Source organism: Salvelinus namaycush, chromosome 2, assembly GCF_016432855.1.
Source record: "Salvelinus namaycush isolate Seneca chromosome 2, SaNama_1.0, whole genome shotgun sequence".
Taxonomy (NCBI): Eukaryota; Metazoa; Chordata; class Actinopteri; order Salmoniformes; family Salmonidae; genus Salvelinus; species Salvelinus namaycush.
In genome coordinates, this window is record NC_052308.1 from 58,124,643 (window position 1) to 58,146,197 (window position 21,555).

The 21,555-nt window shown below is 42.9% G+C and overlaps 1 protein-coding gene across 2 annotated transcripts in view; it reads right to left on the reverse strand.

The window, feature by feature from the left end:
• Nucleotides 1-6,575: 6,575 nt before the first annotated feature.
• Nucleotides 6,576-21,555, reverse strand: part of rrbp1b (ribosome binding protein 1b) — a 28,551-nt gene continuing 13,571 nt past the window's right edge. Inside the window, exons 9-29 of one of the 2 annotated variants that reach the window (XM_039015532.1) lie at nt 21,106-21,305; nt 17,406-17,443; nt 17,198-17,308; nt 16,739-16,825; nt 16,238-16,307; nt 15,944-16,060; nt 15,695-15,735; nt 15,398-15,485; nt 15,208-15,300; nt 14,804-14,896; nt 14,379-14,477; nt 14,023-14,112; nt 13,603-13,695; nt 13,428-13,493; nt 13,165-13,257; nt 12,787-12,870; nt 12,043-12,108; nt 11,037-11,120; nt 10,305-10,385; nt 8,578-8,721; nt 6,576-7,067 (exon numbers count right to left, since the gene is read on the reverse strand). In XM_039015532.1, the coding sequence (XP_038871460.1) occupies nt 7,029-7,067; nt 8,578-8,721; nt 10,305-10,385; nt 11,037-11,120; nt 12,043-12,108; nt 12,787-12,870; nt 13,165-13,257; nt 13,428-13,493; nt 13,603-13,695; nt 14,023-14,112; nt 14,379-14,477; nt 14,804-14,896; nt 15,208-15,300; nt 15,398-15,485; nt 15,695-15,735; nt 15,944-16,060; nt 16,238-16,307; nt 16,739-16,825; nt 17,198-17,308; nt 17,406-17,443; nt 21,106-21,305 (1,877 nt within the window). In that variant the 3' untranslated portion in view covers nt 6,576-7,028. The remainder of the gene's footprint in view (nt 7,068-8,577; nt 8,722-10,304; nt 10,386-11,036; nt 11,121-12,042; nt 12,109-12,786; nt 12,871-13,164; nt 13,258-13,427; nt 13,494-13,602; nt 13,696-14,022; nt 14,113-14,378; nt 14,478-14,803; nt 14,897-15,207; nt 15,301-15,397; nt 15,486-15,694; nt 15,736-15,943; nt 16,061-16,237; nt 16,308-16,738; nt 16,826-17,197; nt 17,309-17,405; nt 17,444-21,105; nt 21,306-21,555) is intronic. The other variant, XM_039015541.1, reaches the window with a different exon arrangement.

Below are 21,555 nucleotides of genomic sequence, written 5' to 3' on the forward strand. Positions count from 1 at the left end.
TATATACACTGCTCAAAAAAATAAAGGGAACACTAAAATAACACATCCTAGATCTGAATGAATGAAATATTCTTATTAAATACTTTTTTCTTTACATAGTTGAATGTGCTGACAACAAAATCACACAAAAATTATCAATGGAAATCAAATTTATCAACCCATGGAGGTCTGGATTTGGAGTCACACTCAAAATTAAAGTGGAAAACCACACTACAGGCTGATCCAACTTTGATGTAATGTCCTTAAAACAAGTCAAAATGAGGCTCAGTAGTGTGTGTGGCCTCCACGTGCCTGTTATGACCTCCCTACAACGCCTGGGCATGCTCCTGATGAGGTGGCGGATGGTCTCCTGAGGGATCTCCTCCCAGACCTGGACTAAAGCATCCGCCAACTCCTGGACAGTCTGTGGTGCAACGTGGCGTTGGTGGATGGAGCGAGACATGATGTCCCAGATGTGCTCAATTGGATTCAGGTCTGGGGAACGGGCGGGCCAGTCCATAGCATCAAAGCCTTCCTCTTGCAGGAACTGCTGACACACTCCAGCCACATGAGGTCTAGCATTGTCTTGCATTAGGAGGAACCCAGGGCCAACCGCACCAGCATATGGTCTCACAAGGGGTCTGAGAATCTCATCTCGGTACCTAATGGCAGTCAGGCTACCTCTGGCGAGCACATGGAGGGCTGTGCGGCCCCCCAAAGAAATGCCACCCCACACCATGACTGTCCCACCGCCAAACCGGTCATGCTGGAGGATGTTGCAGGCAGCAGAACGTTCTCCACGGCGTCTCCAGACTCTGTCACGTCTGTGAAGAGCACAGGGCGCCAGTGGCGAATTTGCCAATCTTGGTGTTCTCTGGCAAATGCCAAACGTCCTGCACGGTGTTGGGCTGTAAGCACAACCCCCACCTGTGGACGTCGGGCCCTCATACCACCCTCATGGAGTCTGTTTCTGACCGTTTGAGCAGACACATGCACATTTGTGGCCTGCTGGAGGTCATTTTGCAGGGCTCGGGCAGTGCTCCTCCTTGCACAAAGGCGGAGGTAGCGGTCCTGCTGCTGGGTTGTTGCCCTCCTACGGCCTCCTCCACGTCTCCTGATGTACTGGCCTGTCTCCTGGTAGCGCCTCCATGCTCTGGACACTACGCTGACAGACACAGCAAACCTTCTTGCCACAGCTCGCATTGATGTGCCATCCTGGATGAGCTGCACTACCTGGAGCCACTTGTGTGGGTTGTAGACTCCGTCTCATGCTACCACTAGAGTGAAAGCACCGCCAGCATTCAAAAGTGACCAAAACATCACCCAGGAAGCATAGGAACTGAGAAGTGGTCTGTGGTCACCACCTGCAGAATCACTCCTTTATTGGGGGTGTCTTGCTAATTGCCTATAATTTCCACCTTTTGTCTATTCCATTTGCACAACAGCATGTGAAATTTATTGTCAATCAGTGTTGCTTCCTAAGTGGACAGTTTGATTTCACAGAAGTGTGATTGACTTGGAGTTACATTGTGTTGTTTAAGTGTTCCCTTTATTTTTTTGAGCAGTGTATATATATTTGCACAATTTCTTTGTCATACTAATCTATAATGAGTTTTTGGCTGATGAGTGGGCAATGGCCGACTCTGTTTTCTGAGCTGAGGTCATGCGTCATCAGCTAGACAATGACAGAATTGCTGCAGCAAATGTCACAAAAAAACCTGCAAAATCCTGGATGGACTGACATGCACAGGCACTAATTTGCAATATAGCCTAAGTTGTTACCTTGGCTTTTAAAACATATAAGGCTTAAGCAGGCAGACAGACAGACATAAAACAAAAGAAGCACAGAATGACAGCAGAGAAGATGCTGAGACAGATAGACAGCACAGCAAGGAGGCAAACAAAATGGCCAGAGCAGAGGCACTGCCTTCAGACATTTCCACAGTTTCTTGTGTCACAGCCTGAATTTAAAATTGATTAAATTGAGATTTTGTGTCATTGGCCTACACACAATTATGTTTTTAGACATTTTTACAAATAAATTAAAGCTGAAATGTCTTGAGTCAATACGTATTCAACCCCTGTGTTATGGCAAGCCTAAATAAGTTCAGGAGTAAACATTTGCTGAACAAGTCACATAATAAGTTGCATGGACTCACTCAGTGTGCAATAATAGTGTTTAACATGATTTTTGAATGACTACCTCATCGCTGTACCCCACACATACAGATAATTGTAAGGTCCCTCAGTCGAGCAGTGAATATGAAACAGATTTAAGCTCAGTTGCCGGAGAGGAAGAAAACCACTTGGGATTTCATGATGAGGCCAATGGTGACTTTAAAACAGTTACATAGTTTAATGGTTGTGATAGGAGAAAACTGAGGATGGATCAACAACATTGTAGTTACTCCACAATACGAACCTAAATGACAGATTGAAAAGAAGGAAGCCTGTACAGCGTAAAAATAAATCAAAAACATGCATTTTTTTGCAGTAAGGCACTAAAGTGAAAACTACAAGACGTGGCAAAGAAATATCCTGAATACAAAGCGTTATGTTTGGTGCAAACACATCATTGCGTACCAATCGTCCTATTTCCAAGCATGGAGGTGGCCAATGGGTATGCTTGTCATCGGCAAGGATTGCAGAGTTCTTTTTAGGATAAAAAGAAACAGAATATAGTTAAGCACAGGCAAAATCCTAGAGGAAAACCTGGCTCAGTCTGCTTTCCAACAGACACTGGGAGACAAATTCACCTTTCAGCGGGACAATAACCTAAAACATAAGGCCAAATATACACTGGAATTGCTTCATTGAGTTAGCGACGTGTACAGTGATGTGGGCTGGTGTGGATAAAATGCCAGGGCCGAATTCTTGTCCCAGTCTGCCCCTGGGTTAAACTTTGGAACTCATCAGGGTAAAACACTAAGGTAATACTTTTGATTGCTCAAAATGAGTAACGTCATCCGATTACTTTCACTTCAAACACCCAGGATTTGTTTTGTTTGTTTTAAACATGCACCTAATAGGATTATTTAATTGAGTTATTTTGGGGACTAGTGAGAGCATGAAAATCGTATAGTTCACATGTTCTCTTCATGGTCTGTGTGAGAGCATACACAGGGTTGGTTCCATACTAACTTTTTCCCATTAACTAATTTTGGTCGCACCAAAATTCACGCGATAGAAAAATTAGATGCTTAATCGTATTATAGAGTGATTCAAAGTCCTTCATTAAGAAGTGGTCCTTTGTACTTTAGCTGGTAGAGCATGGTGCTTGTGACGCCAAGGTAGTGGGTTCAATTCCCAGGATCACCCATGTAAGCATGCATGACTGTAAGTCACGTTGGATAAAAGTGTCTGCTAAATGGCATATATTAAGTGTACTAGAGTACTATTTTATTTATTAGGATCCCCATTAGCCTACGGCCACCAATGGCGACAGCTAGTCTTAAAGTGCATTCGGAAAGTATTCAGACCCCTTGACTTTTCCCACATTTTGTTACGTTACAGCCTTATTCTAAAATTGATTAAATTGTTTTATTCAAACTACACACAATACCCTATAATGACAATGCTCCGTTCATCTTTCCCTCAATACTGACTAGTCTCTCAGTCCCTGCCGCTGAAAAGTATCCCCATAGCATGATGCTGCCACCACCATTCTTCACCATAGGGATGGTGCCAGGTTTCCACCAGACGTGACGCTTGGCATTCAGGCCAAAGAGTTGAATCTTGGTTTCATCAGACCAGAGAATCTTGTTTCTCATGGTCTGGGTCATTTAGGTGACTTTTGGCAAATTCCAAGTGGGTTGTCATGTGCCTTTTACTGAGGAGCGGCTTCCGTTTGGCCACTCTACCATAAAGTCCTGGTTGGTGGAGTGCTGCAGAGATGGTTGACCTTCTGGAAGATTCTCCCATCTCCACTTAGGAACTCTGGACCCCTTCGGGTTCTTGGTCACCTCAATCAAATGTATTTATAAAGCCCTTTTTACACCAGCAGGTGTCACAAAGTGATATACAGAAACCTAGCCTAGAACCCCAAACAGCAACCAATGCAGATGTAGAAGCACGGTGGCTAAGAAAAACTCCCTAGAAAGGGAGGAACCAGGCTCTGAGTGGTGGCCAATCCTCTTCTGGCTGTACCTGACCAAAGCCCTTCTCCCCCGATTCCTCAGTTTGGCTGGGCGACCAACTCTAGGAAGAGTCTTGGTGGTTCCAAACTTCTTCCATTTAAGAATGATGGAGGTCACTATGTTCTTGGGGACCTTCAATGCTGCAGAAATATTTTGGTACCCTTCCCCAGATCTGTACCTCAACACAATCCTGTCTCGGAGCTCTACGGACAATTCCTTTGACCTCGTGGCTTGGTTTTTGCTCTGACATGCAGTGTCAACTGTGGGACAGTATATAGACAGGTGTGTGCCTTTCCAAATCATGTCCAATCAATTGAATTTACCACAGTTGGACTCCAATCAAGTTGTAGAAACATCAAAGATGATCAATGGAAAAAGGACGCGCCTGAGGTCAATTTTGATTCTCATAGCAAAGGGTCTAAGTACTTATGCAAATAAAATGTATTTATTTTTTCATAAATTTGCTAACATTTCTAGCAAAACTTTCTAAACTTTTTTTTCGCTTTGTCATTATGGGGTAGTGTGTGTAGATAAAAAATAATGTAATCCATTTTAGAATATGGCTGTAACGTTACAAAATGTGGAAAAAGACAAGGGGCCTGAATATTTTCAGTATGCACTGTATTTAAAAACATTAACATGTGGTGTGCATCTGTCAGTTACACACACAAGTAGGTCACGCTTTAAAATGGTATGGTTCAATAAATAGTTTAATCTAACATGTTTTAGCAGGAATGCATGATTCAAGATACTTTGATGTGCAATATTTTAATGTCAAAATAGGGTTTAATCACTAACTCTAAATATAGCCTAATATTGATGTCTAACAGTACATTTCATGTATTGGCCTATACATAACTCAATGGTTCATAAATAAAATGTAGACCTACTGAAAGCTGGGACTCTTCTCTTCAACCGTAACAGTGGTTGCTTTCAAAATGGTGTTTTCCCAGTGATTGCATTGCACAATCAGAAAGCATCTTTCTCACCTGCTGCACAGAAAGGAGAGAGTGAAAGTGCACTGTAAACAGCAGAAACTCTGTAGGGGCCATACTTGCTAAGACAACGGTTTAAACCATTGATCTAAAATGGCTAGCTGCTAGCTTTTCTCATAGGCCAAACCTGGCCAAAATTAGCCATGATGCTTAGGATGGCCAGCTGAGCAGAAAATTATATCCGGTAACGAATCAACCAATCAGAGACCTTAAATGGTAGACCCACCATCCAATCGCATTTGTTCAACAGGTAAATTTGGCCACCAAAGGCAGATTGTTAAACCATCCAACTGCTTGGTTTAATTTGTTACCCATGGTCTAAGTGGTATGTGCCAATATATTTTTACATGATGTTCCTTGACTATGTGACAATAAAACATTATTACTGACGTCATAACTTTGTTGTCAACTGCAAGTAATTTACCCATTACTTCTAGCCTGTAGTGGTGAAGTGATGTTGGCATCTGCGAGTTTGAATCCCCTTCGGGGAAAGATTATTTTAGAGGGAGAAAGCCTCCACTGCTGGTCCATGAGTGAAATAGCAGATGATCAAAATGCTTAAAAAACCTTGTACACGTCTCAAGTCATTTCACCTATATTCATCGTAGTGACAAATATTTCTGTATTAGGCCTGTCCTATAATCTGTGTTTTGGTCTGAGTGACTCCAAGAAGCTCCTTTCATTATTGATTTTCTACAACATGTTGCCTGCTCTTCGATTCACAATACAACCACAATTAGTGTAGGCCTAAATTATTTGAAGTGTAGGCTACACTAAAGGTTATAGCAAGGAGGATACTATCTGGTGTGAAATTGTGCAACGTTCAACCTCTAGTAGGCTTGCCTATATCAACACCATAGCCTAACGTTGGTTTAGGCCAACGTGTCCCAAAACGGTGTTATTAGCTGTGCTAGCGTATATCACGTCTATAACCATGAAGATAGTTCAATTTTAATGGGCTAGGCCAGTCAGTCAATAGCATGTGCTACAGGAAAGCACAATCAGATTTACTGTATCAGCTTCAGAAATTGTGAAGCAAGGGGGCCAGGTTGGCCAATGAGAAAAGAGAACAGCTAGCCATTTTAGATCCTCGTTTAAACCATTGGTCTAAGCATGGTTCACAATTTGGAAGCCTTACCTATTCATTCAACCAGTTTGAATACAAAAGACATCATCCACCCTTGGTGGACAATCAGCAGGAAAATATCATGTGAGGGGGTCACTAAATGACAGCAATGCTGACAAAGTAATCATATTACTTTGTGGGAAATCATTACAGTACTTCCATTGTGGAAGTATAATTTTTTATGATTTCTCAATCACACGCGGGCCAGATCCAACACCTCTGAAGTAAAATCCTTTCCCTTAAACTGTATATTTAAATATGTTAAACTGCATATTGTGTTTGTCACGAATAATTCCTCTTTTCCTTAATGCATTTGTGCAATAAACAGTAACACACCCAAATAGATCTACAGTTTATTTGTTACAAATTCTCACATTTGTCAGCAGCCCACTACGTAAAATATAAGGCATTACATTGTATTGCATCTGCGTACCATGAAATAACCTCCCTTTCCAATGTCATACAAAAAGGACAGGCAAAAGGACAACAAGAAAGTGATTGCACTAGTTGCTGCACGTTTAACGCACAGGCAATAACACTGAACCGCTGCATGTTCTGGGAATGTCAGGACAAATAAACAAGTTTCTGACACAGCCAGAGACTCCAATTGATTGTTGGTTCCAAAATAATAATAAAAAAGGCATACAATATTAAAACGCTTCTGAACTCCCCCATCCCTTAACAAAATGATCATTTTTGACTACAAACTAAAGTAAAAGAGAAAAGAGGGGAAAAAAGGAATAAGTAAAATAATGACGGCATTTTGGAATGTTGTGGGATGTTCATTCGGTCTTAGACAGATGTCCCTTCCTTTGATTGCTCGGGCTTCTCCTGGTGGAGAGAAAGTACCAAAAACAAAGGACTTTAAATAATCACTGTCAAGAAACATAAAGACAATCTGATAAATAGTAACAGTCTAAACCACTGACAACTAGGGATGGGTGTATGTACAGTATACCAAAATATCATGTTCTGACATGTTATTCAGCTTTTAACCACACCTCTAAAGCCTGTTATGCACCTTAAAAAAAGGTACTCCAAATTCATGGACATTAATATGGAGTTGGTCCCCCCCCTTGCTGCTATAACAGCCTCCACTCTTCTGTGAAGGCTTTCCACTAGATGTTGGAAAATTGCTGCGTGGACTTGCTTCCATTCAGCCACAAGAGAATTAGTGAGGTCGGGCACCTGCAGTCGGCGTTCCAATTAATTCCAAAGGTGTTCAATGGAGTTGGGGGTCAGTGCTCTGTGCAGGTCAGTCAAGTTCTTCCACACCGATCAAGACAAACCATTTCTGTATGGACATCGCATTGTGCACAGGGGCATTGTCATACTGAAACAGGAAAGAGCCTTCCCCAAACTGTTGCCACAAAGTTGGAAGCACAGAATCATCTAGAATGTGCACTGTAGCATTAAGATGTCCCTTCACTGGAACTAAGGGGCTTAGCTCAAACCATGAAAAACAGCCCCAGACCATTGGCACTTTACATTGGAGTCAGTAGCGTTCTCCTGGCATCCGTCAAACCTAGATTCGTCCATCGGACTGCCAGTTGGTGAAGCGTGATCATCACTCGCGTTTCCACTGCCTGGCCGCGAGCTTGGCATTGCGCATGGTGATCTTAGGTTTAGGCTGACGATCTTAGACTCCCCTGACAAACAGTTCTTGTGCTAACGTTGCTTCCAGAGGCAGTTTGGAACTCGGTAGTGAGTGTCGCAACCAAGGACAGACGATCCCGTTCTGTTATCTTGTGTAGCCTACCTATTCGAGGCTGAGCCATTGTTTCTACTTCACAATAACAGCACTTACAGTTGACCGGGACAGTTCTAGCAGGGCATACATTTGACAAACTGACTTGTTGGAAAGGTGGCATCCTATGACGGTGCCACGTTGAAAGTCACTGAGCTTTTCAGTAAGACCATTCTACGGCCAATGTTTGTCTCTGGAGATTGCAAGGCTGTGTGCCCAATTTTATACACCTGTCAGCAACAGGTGTGGCTGAATCCACTAATTTTAAGGGGTGTCCACATACTTGTGTATGTATATATAGTGTAAGTCTTTATACCAACTACTGAGAAGTGTGTAATTTCCTATGTTGGAATCAGGCCTCTACAGCAAAGTGCATACTTCTTGGATCTGCAGAGCATTAAAAAAGGCCCATTATACTCTGTTGAATATAGCCACATACCACCAAAAGAGTTGAGCCCCCTACCTACACTGGCATTCAGTTGAAACCCAAACATGGGAAAGGGGTTTTCCATAAAAGAGTCTACACCCACACAGTGTAGGTCTAGGAGCTGTGGTGGGCCTGCTAAATAAGGTGGTGCAGTGTGGTTGGCCTACCTTCCCAACAAGTTGGCCCTGCAAGGTTTTGACGGTGTCCCGCTCTTTGACGAGCTGCTCCTGGGTGGCCTTGAGCATCTGCTGGAGCTTAGTGGCCGCCTGGCCAAGGTCCTTGGTTAGCTTCTTCTCTTTCTCCAGCCTCTCCTGGATCATTCAGACAACACACAAAATAAAGTTATTCTAATTCTTAAAATACTTATTTAAATATCAACGGAGAGGGGAGGTAGCCTAAAGATTAGATAGGTAGACCAGAAGGATGCATTATTGGTAATTATGTGGTATTTATTGTGAAATTATTTGTACTTTCAATCATTGAACCAAACTGGTAACAATTGTGACCGAGAAGTACTAATTGAGAAATATTTACCAGGTAATTAGTGGGGTAATACCCCAATTTCTTTTTTTTACTAAAAGCTGCCGGACTCACAATGGCAACTATGAATTTGGGATTTGGCATAAAGCCAGTAATTTCCCACCACGCAGTGGGGAACCATCACAGCCTAGGCCTAGGGGTTTATAAAAATGTATATTCTTTTTCATCCTTACAGTATTTGTAATAATATTCTGACTTAATCTCTTCAGTTTGTGTTAGAAAGAGAAGGCTTAATACTGAATATCGTTGTTTGGCGTTCTCTGGGTAGAAAAATCTAGCTCAGCCAGCCATTGGCTAGGCCTTTAGAAGCTGGACAGAAGGCCTCTGCCATTCAAATGTATTAGAGCAGAATTTTGGAGTGACAGTGGAATGAACCAATCATGTTGACTTGCAATGTGTGGGCCTTTTTTTATATATTTTTTGATAGAGAGAAGGCCTAGACATGTTACTACTGAGAGTGCAAGAGGTAATGAATTCATAATGGTTACGGCAATACACTAATAGGTTATCGTCTGCCAGAAAAACTTAAACAGAGAACAAGAGAAAATAACCAGTGTTGCAAGCAGTAGTTTTTCCACGCTAACGCTAGTAACGTTAGCTGCAATGGGAAGTAATAGCTGGTTTATTCATTTAATTTGGGACCTGAAATGGTTGTGTTTCTGTATTGGTATGATTTTATGGGTCCTACTGGAGTGAATGAGCTGCTTAATCGTTAACATTATTTGATGCTGTGAGACTTGTCGCCTGTCTATACGTTTGACAAAAATTCTCTCGTTCAGCGCAACGCAGTGCACAGGCATTAGAGCCGCTGTCCTTTCAGCATCATGAGCCTGTCACCTTTGATGTGACACTCGTCGCTATTGGTGATAGTGGTATTGGCTACTATAAGTTGTGTAAACAGTGCAATATTTTATACTTTTTGTCATGTGTCCATGCCGGTTGTCGCTGTGTGTGCGGCAGCCCAAAGCACGGCCAGGCCTGTTTGGTTAATTCCTAAAGTTATCAAAAAGTATTGCCCCTTCCTTCACTAGAACGGCCCGATTACAGAAGATATGATGTTGGGCGCATTAAGTGATGCTATGTTTTCTGTTAATTTCTAAATTTTTGGGGTTTGATAACATATTGGAAGATTTTTGGTCCCTCTGAAGGCCTAGGTCCTAAAGTCACGGTTCGCCACTGCCACCACCACACTAGCAGGTCCAGTTTGGTGTGCCATTACAGAACCATGTCGGAGTCTGTTGATAGCTTAGGAAAGCTGCCGCCGACTCAAATATATCTAATTGGAGGACCTATGAAGTCCATGTCGGTGAGATAGGTAGAGCGTAAAGGAATAAACGAAGACAGGGGTAAGCACCTTGACTTCTCCTGTGGAGCAGTCTCCTGCTGCCTTCATTTGGTCCATCTGTGTCTGTAGGTCAGTCACGCACTTCTGAGCCTGCAAGGGGAGCGCAAAAAGATTTGAGAACAAAGATTAAATAAACAGTCTTAGAAATAAAAATGCCATTGGCAATACATCCCAAATATAACGACTGATTCTATCCAAAGACTGACAGCCAAAGGATGTGGTGATATCAGAGGAGGTTCGGAATAATATCAGAATGTCCAATTCACATTGGACAATAAAGTTGTACTGTATTGTATGACCGATGGGTCACGAGAGAGCTGTTTGAGTTAAAAAAGCTGTACGATTTTTGTTCCATACTGTGCTCAACCAGATGTGATCACTGGTGCCCAACTAATGATGAAAGATGCAGCAGAAATACTGTGGGAATGCATTGATTGAAACATTGAATCAATTAACACTTATCTAATGTTCATTTTTTTTAAGGACATAGGAATTCTAACCTTATATGTTTATTTTTGGACAGCACAGCTGGAAATGTAGAGATGGAGACAATAGGGGCGTAGACAAAAGGGTGGCCGAGATAGTGCTCCAACCCCAGTTGACAGGGGTATATGTTGTTGGGAGTTTAGACTTCTACACCAGTCTCCGGCACATCTATCCTCATTCTTACCATGTCAGTTGTATGCTCGCTATATCGCGATTTGAAATTAGTTTCAGCAGAATGTCTTTATTATGACTTACCTGGTCAAAGTCAACGGCCAGCTGCTGTCTCATCTCTTCCTCCGTTTGCAACTTGTTTGTAACCTGCTGCAGCTGGGTTTGGACCTGAGATAATACACACAAAGAGGTCAGTCAAATCACCCCCCCCAGATAGATCACATTGGGGGGGTGGGGTACTGTAGGATACAATGTGGTGGCGTATGGGCCAGCCCCACTCCAGTGTGCAGAGGTTCTCCCAAACGGTTAGGTTAGAACAAGTAGACTCCTGAAGGGCAGTTTCTGGTTCAGGTGAAACAAGCAAGCTGCACTTGTCTTCCAAAGTGGTCCGTTACGCAATGTACCAAACAAGCATCAACAAAGACAACCTCACACACTCCTGAGCTCTGGCATTTTGAAAAATAAATTTGAAGGGTGCTAGCGTTTTGCCGTTCCCCCCCAAAAGTATTACAACAGCCACTGGTGCAGCACCTCAGAGCATAGCAAAACTCCAATGTCAACTCAGTAAGCATGGGACGTGCAAACACACACAGGCATACAGTTTCATGCAAGACAACGAGTTAAAATAGGGATTTCGTTGCTGTAAAACATTTGTTTTATAAAGCACATACAGTGTGGTTAGTGTATAGCAAAGGCTGCTGCCTTTGAGAACTGTCAGACTGAATAGATGTGGTGGGATTCTACTGCCTCTGATTTGAATGAAGTCAAATATGTGTCATAATTTAAATATGAAATATTATTTATTGTATACGGGCATAATTAGTATGCCATCATGCCGCACATTATTATTTAAATACGGATTGGCCTCTAATATGCAAGTGAACACTACATTGGTAGGGTGCCCTAGCCGAATCCTTAAAGGGATATTACAGGCGAAAATTAAGATGAGCACCACAAATCTGAAAATTACGCGGTGCTTATCGTTTCCACTCAGGATTGCGGCTTGTAGTCAGTTCGATTAATACATTCTGAGTCTGATAGTTCTCGGCTAGCTTGTGCAGGGTGCACCCCGTCGGTCAGGCACCCTGACCTGTGTTGACTCGGAGGCCTCCTGGCTCTGCACGTGCTCCGTCGTCTCGCTCAGCTGCTGTCTGACCTGCAACAGGAAGCAGTCTGCTGCTCAACACAAAGGCAACGTCGCAATGCTCCAATTATCTCTCCTTCCTCCCAAAGTGTGCACGTGTTCACTTCCCTTCAATGATTTGAAAAGAAATGACGTATGAGAAATATGGTGGAAACTCCCACTAGCCAATGCTTTTAGATTTGAAGGATGTAGTGAACAAATGCACCCTTCAGGAGGAAGGAAATATTATTGGGATGCACCCAAAGCCCTGGGTCTCCCTCAGTAGGGTGCTTTCACTGAACATTGCAGATAGAAGTACCACAAATTGAGCTGCCATTAACTCTACACATCAGAAAGCCATGTCTGTTCCACACAATGTCCTTCTATCAGAACATTCCATATCGTTGCACCCTTCTGAACTCAAACTTCTGTTCAGAGGCCGAAGAGCCTTGTTGATCATTGCCCCCCTAAGGGTGCAATACAGTTGGTAGAAGTGACCACTAATACAATATCAGATATTTTTCATAAGCATAATGGCAAAGGTTAGTGTAATCTGATCCTAGAGCTGTGGTTGAGGGAAACTTCTACTTCAAGCAGAAGGTCAATAGTAGATTGCTCATTTAAGCCCCCAAACAGCGGAGTCCATCACTGCTGGAGTGGAAACGGCATAATTTTATGGCACCAAAATGGCGACTGGCGCGTCAAACTTACCACAGAAAGTTCCTTGGCCTGCTTCTGTGCTTCCAATTGGGCCGTCTCCAGCCGACTCTGGGTCTTCGTTAACAAGGCCTTCAGCTGCAAAGGCAAACAAGATGTAGACTGTAGCTACAAGCAATCAATGGACACCCAAGTAGCAAAAAATGCATACAGGTGGATGTAAAAATCAGGGTTTAAACAACTATTGCCACAGTTGGAAGACTAGCCCCTGGTGGGCTACAAGAGATCCTAATCCAAAATAAAATCTATGAAAATAAAAGCGTAACGTAGGTTGTGTCCTTTAGGCACAGACTACAATGTGACAATGACAGAGTGAAAATATTTTCAACCTGAAAACATCATGACCCAGGTGTAATGGCGTGTTTTGCCTACCTGGGCGACCTCCTCGGCGTAAGTCTGGCTAAAGCTGATGGACTCCAGCTGTTTCTCCAACTGGGCCTCCAGAAGCATCACCTGCTCTTTCAGCTGCACAAAACAGGATAATAAATCACTCTTTAATATCAAACTAAAAACAATCAAAAAAGGTCTCATTGGTTTACTTGAGTCTGTGACTGGAAGTAAATCTGACATATTAAAGTTTAGATTGAGCTCTGTATACACCCATCCCCATTACAATACCGGTACTAAAGCTCTACCTGGTCTGTACTTTCATTGTTCATATCCTCTGCAGCTTGCTGCAACACCTTCACCTGATCCAAAGCCTGCAAGACAAAATAGCTTTTAACTTCGTATCAAGTCATCTTATAGGAAATCATCTCGTCTGCTGCTATTCAGTAAGACCAGAGAGAGAATTTTAGAAAAAGAACTCACTGCTTGCCCTTGCTCCTCAGCCTCTACAATTTTGAGCTTCCACACGTGCTCCTCTTCCTCCACACTCTTCTGAAGGTCTTTCAGCATGCCCTCCTAAAGGAAGGGTGATAATGTGGGAATGCAGTTATCTTACATCATAATACCTACTTCTAGGTGCAAAGCAGGAGTACAAGTATGTTAGTGGGGCTAGCGATTCTTGCCTGCTTAATTTAATAAAGCTTACACATTATTCATGTCACTCCACCTTCTGTATTACACATTCTATTCCATATAAAGTGCACATAGTAGGATATAGGGTGCCATTTTGGGGACACACGAGGGTTTTATCACAGACACCAAAGTCAAGCTGTGTCCCCCTCAAACGGACTGAAGTTGGATGGAAAGTCAGGCGTTCACACGCAGGACCATGGATTGACTTACCGTTTCAGCCAGGACAGTTCTGTACTGCTCACACTCCGCCTGTAGTGTTTTCTGAGACTCCTCGGCTTCTCCGAGTTTTGACAAAAGCTCCTAAAGAGAAAACAAGCACACCGTCATGACTGTCTGGGGATCATCTGAAACACCAGGGCAGGAAAAGCCAAGAAGCACTTTTGTTGTCTGTTTCCAGAGACAAACATGTAAGTAATGGTCAGCAGTAGGCAACTAAATGTCTTGATATAGCAACAGGTGTAGAGGAACCTCTACTGGTATCTTGAAGCTGTCCAACCTTACAATAATGTTGGTTACTTCAAAATGCAATGCATACACTATACCAGGGTAAAACACAGGGTCCTCACCTCAGAGTCTGTGGGTTGCAAATGCTCTTGCTGGACTTCTTGGCTCTGTGGAATTTCAGTAGCCTGTGCTTTCTGGATGAGTAACTCCAACCAGTTATTCTGTAATTAGTAATTGAGGCATTTTAACTACAGAGCTGGGGGGGAAAAATGGCTGCTGGTGTAATCATGTTTAAGGGGAATTCCATTTACATTGGCAAGTTTCCAGAGTGATTTTATTTTCCAAATCCATTCCTGCTAACATAATATATTACTGACCACCCTGTTGGTAACGTTTGGGTATATAAATAAGGAACGAGCTCCAATTCAGACTAGCAAAGAGTATCCACACTGAACAACAAGCTTTGTGGCGGAGAATAATAATTTGAAAAACAATACACCTTCCAACTCCAAGTCTGTGTCGGCGATTGCAAACCCAACTAACTTACCTGCTCAGCTTCTAAAGAGACGTCAGGGCAGATCATCTGAAGAGCCTTTTGAGCTTCTGTCTGGAACGAGCTCAGTGCTTCCTCGGCTACGTGCTACAAATAGACGCAAAGTCAAAGCATCATGAAAGCCATCCAACACAAACCGTATTCACAACAGTGTTTGTCAATGGGAGTGTAGCCAGAGTATTTAGCTAGAGTCCAAACAACCTTAGTGCCAGACATGTTGCTGTCTTTGAGCATTTCATTCATGAAAACTTGGATTTCGTTCCAATTTTAGCCATTCAGATAGCCTTTTTGGAAATTCGGAAGATCCCTGACCAATGGCCAATATTGATCAGGAGGCAGCACGAAGCAGAGCGCATATATACACACACACACGACTCTGGGTGTTGCATGCCACTGACCTGCGCACCCTTCGCCACAGCCAGTCTTCCCTCATTCAACTTCTCAGCAGCGGTCAAGGCTTCCATTGCCACCCAGTTCTTTTCGCGGAGATCCTGTAGGGTAGAGCAGAATTCAGCTAAGCTAACACAGTCAAGGGGCAACAAGCATACCTCTTTGAGCAACGCAAAACCCTCAAACCATTAAACTTACATTGCTTTTGTTCCTAACTTGTTCCATTTCCTCCTTTAGCCTTTGTAGCTCCTCTTCCAGAGATAGCATCTGGGAATCTCTCTCAAGGCTGAAAATATAACACTCATTAGGAGGGAAGTGGGAAAAGTCCATATCAATTCCAGTACCAGTTCAGGAATTGAAATTCATTCCTATGGGGAAATACCATGTCCAATTCTACAGACAGGAATAGACCCCCAACCCTGATTAGATAATGCATGCACTATGGGGTCAAATAATACACCTCAAGTGCTTAAAGACTTAGGAATGGACGCATACCATTCAAATGGCTGTTCCGCTTCGGTCTCACTTCCAGACTCCTGTGTTAGGGAATTGAAAGAATATGCATTGTTCAAGATGCCAATGGTTATGTTTTTCATCTGACAAAAGCACATGTGTAAAACTTACATTTTACACAGTAAGTCTAATTCTAGGCCTTACAGAGTAAGACTAAACCTTAAACAGTAAGGCTTAACACCAAGCACACACACACGTGCACATACACAGGAGAGAGAATAGAAGACTTACAGCGTTTGCACTCTTCCCTTGCTCCATCTCCTCTCTCAGCTGTTTGAGCTCTTCCTCTAACGAGGCCACCTGGGTCTCCCTCTCCTTCAGACTGCTCTGAAGCTGCTCTGTGTCCACCTGCACAACAGATTCAATACAATTCAAATAACTTTATAATACATTTGTCCCATGAGGGACCTTCTGGTATGGAACATATAGTACATAGACAAATATAGGATTGTAAGAGAGCAATGTTGAATTTGAACTCGAAAGTTGCCAACAGGTTTGCTAATTTACAGCATCAGTGATCTTCACCTCCATCTTGGCTCTCAATGTCTGCAGTTGCTCTTCGAGGGACGTCACGATGCTCTCCTTTTCCTTAAGGCTGACATGGAAAAACTGAGTTTAGGTTGTGATACAGTAAGACAGACTTATTTAAAGCACTACATAGTAGACAGGGCTAATCAATTATTGTCCTAGAGGGCCAAAACTAGGCAAATGTTGCAGATAGAATTGTCATGAATAGAGCTGATGTGATTTCTTATCCTTTGCGTGTACATAGTGTTACTATCTGAACATTACACAACATTGTGTTCTACTGAACACTGCCCTGGTTTCATTCAGGTGAGTGAACTCACTGTCTAGTCAATGATAAACTGACCAATTAACAAATACAGGCAGTACTTCTTCCCTAGAAGGCCAATAATTGAATACCGTAATAGGCTTGTCATTGGAGATTTGTGCGTACCGGCCAAGTAAAGTGAATAGTTATTAATAGTATTATAACCGGATAGAAATAGCAGATTCCTCCCATACCTGTTCTGTAAGAGTTCGATCTCTGCCGTGTTGTCTATCTGCACGTGCTGTTCTTTAACAGGTGATTGCTCCTCCTCTTCCTTCACACTGACGTGCCAGAAAAACAAAACTTTATGTTTTTAAACATATGACTTCAGATTCTTGACCAGATTTGATAGTTTTTGGTTTTGGGCAGGGATCCTTCCCATTTGTTCATTTATTGGTCTACGTATGTCGATAAAGCACCAGTAAGCTTTATTTCCCGAAGAGTGGGAATTCCAACTTTTGTAGAACAGAGACTGTAGTATAGTTAGAGACAGACAGCTAAGTGAGATGAGGCTAGATGTGTAACAATAGCAGTGGGGAGCAGAATTGGAACCCACAAGGACACGGTTGTACACATGCGCTGAGGACCGCGGCGCTAACCACTTGGCTAAACCAACCCCAGGCTACATGGTGTCCCGGTAAAAGTGAACATACCCGTTGACCTGTGGATCCTCAGTCTGGGAAGATTTCACCAGCTCCAGTTCAACCTTCAGCTGTTGGAGCTCCTCTTCTAGAACGGCCACCTGACTTTCTTTGGTTCTCAGACTGAAAGAGGGAGAGAAATAAATATCCCCATTCGGTAGAGAAAGTTGGATACGGAGATTCGATACATGGTATCTAACAGAAATATGACTCAACGTACCTGTTCCTTAGCTCTTCAACCTCTCCGGAGTTGTCACCCTGTTTAGAAACAAGATGGATAGACTAAACCTCTGAGCATGACGTGTGGTGTAACACTAGAATCGCTGGGCCACGAGGAACCCCCCCTTCAAGCTAATGAGCGGTCATTCTAACAAGGGTCATTAATACATTTCATATACAGTATATGCAACAACAAAAAACTTGAAGGCCTTATGTAACATTACAACACATTTTTATAACAAAATAGCATTTATTATTTTATGTTACTATAGGTAGGCTGTGTGTGTAAAAAAAATTAAGTCAATTTTATTTGTGGAGTGCCTTTGTTACAACTATGAAACAGAAAACATGTGTTGGCACGCGGTAACAGCTTCTTTTTATAACAAAAAAATGAAATAACCCAAACACCTAGACGCACGTTCGTCAAAACTTGCTTCAAATTATGAAAACATCATAGCCTAATCATTAGTGCCATGTGTGCGTGATAAAGTCAAAATCAGCAAGCAATAATGGCATTATAATGAATATGTTTTTTGCTTGCGATGTAAGGGATATGCGCTCAGTGTTTACATTTTGTGCTGATAATCGGCCGTGGCAATGTCGCCGGCTTGTTCTATCCAAATGGGCGTGGTCCCTTACTCTCTCCTGCCTCACCGTTTTATTTGGTGGTGGCGCGGACACCTGCTCAGTGCGCACCATTCTGGATTTTTTTTACGCTTAGGCGTCTGAGGTGTAGGTTCAGGCTGAAGCTCAGAATCAGAAGAATAATCAGACACGTCATGATTCATTTCTTCCACACCATAAATCGTTTTCAGATTTTGTAGCAATGCTAACGCAGCATGTGCAGCCATTCTTGGTCTTCTTGCCATTGTAAATTACGCACGCACTTACTGTGTACTCCAAGAAGACCAGAGGAGACTGATAAGACTGCTTGGATTCGGTGGACTGATATAGGGTACATAGCATTTTGAGATAATTAGAATAGATCAATGCAATAGAATAGCCCGTCCTGTTCTTCATTCACAATTGGTGCATTGTTCACTTCCCCTCGCTCATCAACTCACCCATTCTCCCACATCATACTTTACTTCATTTATATAATCTGTTATGTTCGAAATTAGCGTTGGTGTAGTTTAGGCAGTGGAGGCTGCTGAGGGGAGGACGGCTCATAATAATGAATGGAATGGTATCAAACACACAAAAGATGTGGTTTCCATATGGTTGACACCACTCCATTGCAGCCATTATTATGAGCTGTCCTCCTCTCAGCAGCCTCCACTGAGTTTAGGTTCAGAAAGAGGCAATTATCAACTGGGCACGGCACCTCCAACTGTCGGGAGGAGGAGGAGGGGAGCAGCCCTACTGTCGGGAGGAGGAGGAGCAGCCCTACTGTCGGGAGGAGGAGGAGTAGGCCCTACTGTCGGGAGGAGGAGGAGGGGAGTAGGCCCTACTGTCGGGAGGAGGAGGAGGGGAGTAGGCCCTACTGTCGGGAGGAGGAGGAGGGGAGTAGGCCCTACTGTCGGGAGGAGGAGGAGGGGAGTAGGCCCTACTGTCGGGAGGAGGAGGAGGGGAGTAGGCCCTACTGTCGGGAGGAGGAGGAGGGGAGTAGGCCCTACTGTCGGGAGGAGGAGGAGGGGAGTAGGCCCTACTGTCGGGAGGAGGAGGAGGGGAGTAGGCCCTACTGTCGGGAGGAGGAGGAGGGGAGCAGCCCTACTGTCGGGAGGAGGAGGAGGGGAGCAGCCCTACTGTCGGGAGGAGGAGGAGGGGAGCAGCCCTACTGTCGGGAGGAGGAGGGGAGCAATGGGAGAAAAACAAAATGGCATGCCCTCCTAAAACTGGTTATAACTCAAGTTGTTTGTGATATTAAGATAACAACGACAGTGTGTTAGACTTATTTAGGACAATCAATGACTTTAAAAATGGCAGAGTAATAAAAAAAAGTGTTAAAAACAATGGATACTGATAGGGTGTCTACAGGCTTTTAGTATACGGTTTAGGGTCAAAGCTGCCTCATTTATGAACCGTGAGTAAATGTCTTACTAAATTCTGGCATATGTCGAGATTCTAGGATTTGCGTGCGCCAAAATTTATTGGGATTTATCAAACTGTCACACGCATGTTTTCATTGATAAAAATCAGAGCTACAACACAATCAGGAAAACATTCACCTTTTAGGGTAACAAAAACACCCTCATTTGCGCTATTATTTTTAAATGTTGGCACTGAGCGGAAAAGCAAATATGATACAATTTCTGTTGAGGTGTGGGCAGAATCTTTTAAAGTGACTTTTTCAAAGATGCTGCCTATAGCATGCTGCCTATAGCGAGTTCCAAACACTGGCGGTGCATTCTGCAAGTTTGGTTGTCTATTGAAGAATTTTAAATGTAAATTCTGCCTACAGCTCACACTTCTATGCAAAAAACTAATTGTTTAATATTTTGTTTATCAATACATGGTGTTTCCATCTCCTGTCTTGCTATAGGCTCTTAGATTAAATATGCCATTATGTCACGGTCCTACAGCACAGCAATACTGTAGCCTACCGACCTACTTATTTTCGAGCATGGTTGGCTATTGAACGGGCGATGGATAAAGGGTAGCCTAATATTTGTTATGTAGTGGGTATAAACCAGTAAATTCATAATTACGAATCAGGCCTATATTCTAAAAGTAAAATAAATATATTAAGCATAGGGATGACCCCATTTAGTCGACTGGTCGGTCGATAGGCTGTTGGTCAACCAAGATTATTTTAGTCAAGCAGTGGCAAATAAATTATTTTTATGTATGGCATCTGTTAATGCATTCAATATATTATTGGAGGAGTGGACACATTGTTTGCAGAGCGCACAACCTAGACTACACAATTATTTTGTTTATTTTATTCCATTTATGAGTTGTCAATTTATTGTCTTTGGAGCGCTCCTGTCAATCTTGAGTAAGGACACGCACCTGATTACAAATAGAAGTAGCCCCAGGCTACCTACCTGGGTAGCCCCAGGCTACCTACCTATGCGCAAATGTCAGCCTATAAATGTGCTCTTTTGGGGATCTGGTAGTATTTCTGATTGGCTTACCTCAAAGTATTTTTTTCTTCACCTCAAACGGCAAGTAAACAAAGTCTGTTTTTACATCCGTTGAGAATGACAATAGTTCAACATAGAATATTTGAAAAATCTTTCCAGCAAATTAATCTGTTTAATCATTAGGCCTACATTTAAAATGTGTTTAATTAGCCTACCATTATTATAATTTGTGCATTAAACACCTCAATTTCCCCCAAAACAACAATATTTGCTTGCAATACAATTGATCAACCACCAGAAGTTGTGAATACTCATGATCTGAGATTTGAGTGGAGATGCGCACACTTTCGTCCAAATTTCAAGAGTAGATAAATACCAACCTTCGCGGGAAAACTGGCGCACACAAGGCTCAGAGTATTTTTGTGTGCATGCACCTTTGATAAATGAGATCCCTGAGCTTTGACAAAACAGGTAGATCTGAAAGTATTGGAATTGTAAGCAATATGGGTACAGCTCCACCTGTACTCTGACAAGTGGAATGTCGGCCATCTTGCTTACACCTATCCAAATCATTTCCGATCTACAAGACTGCTTAGGGGTTGATTTGGAATTGGGTCTACTGCCTAAACTATTTGCAGCTGAGGGAAAGAAAAAAAACAGGCCCTTGGAGATTACATTGGTGGCCTCGGTAACACCTTCCGTCACAGTCTCCTGCTCCTCGGGGGGAGGTTCTATGGGAGACTCCAGTGGGGCAGCCTGCTCCTTGGCAGCCTCCTCCACAGCTGACACTACTGCCTGTTGGGCCTTCAGGTCCTCCAGCTCGGCAAAGCGCTCCTTCAGCTCGGCCTCCGTGGTGGCCATGCGCTCCTGGAGCTCTGTGGAGATCAACGTTTTATTCAATTCAAAGCCAGAGCCTAGTCAGACACCTTTTTATAAATCCACACAAAAAGGACAAAAAAAAGGAGAAATTTGCATGTATCTAAATAATAAGGTATCGGGAACATAGCTGTGTGAGAGGGACATCTCTCCCACTTAGTGCAAGGGTTTTCCTGTGATGGTTAGTGTTAAAATAGAGGTTAGAGTGACTGGGTTAGCGAGACTAGCATGTTATCATGTGGTCAAGGT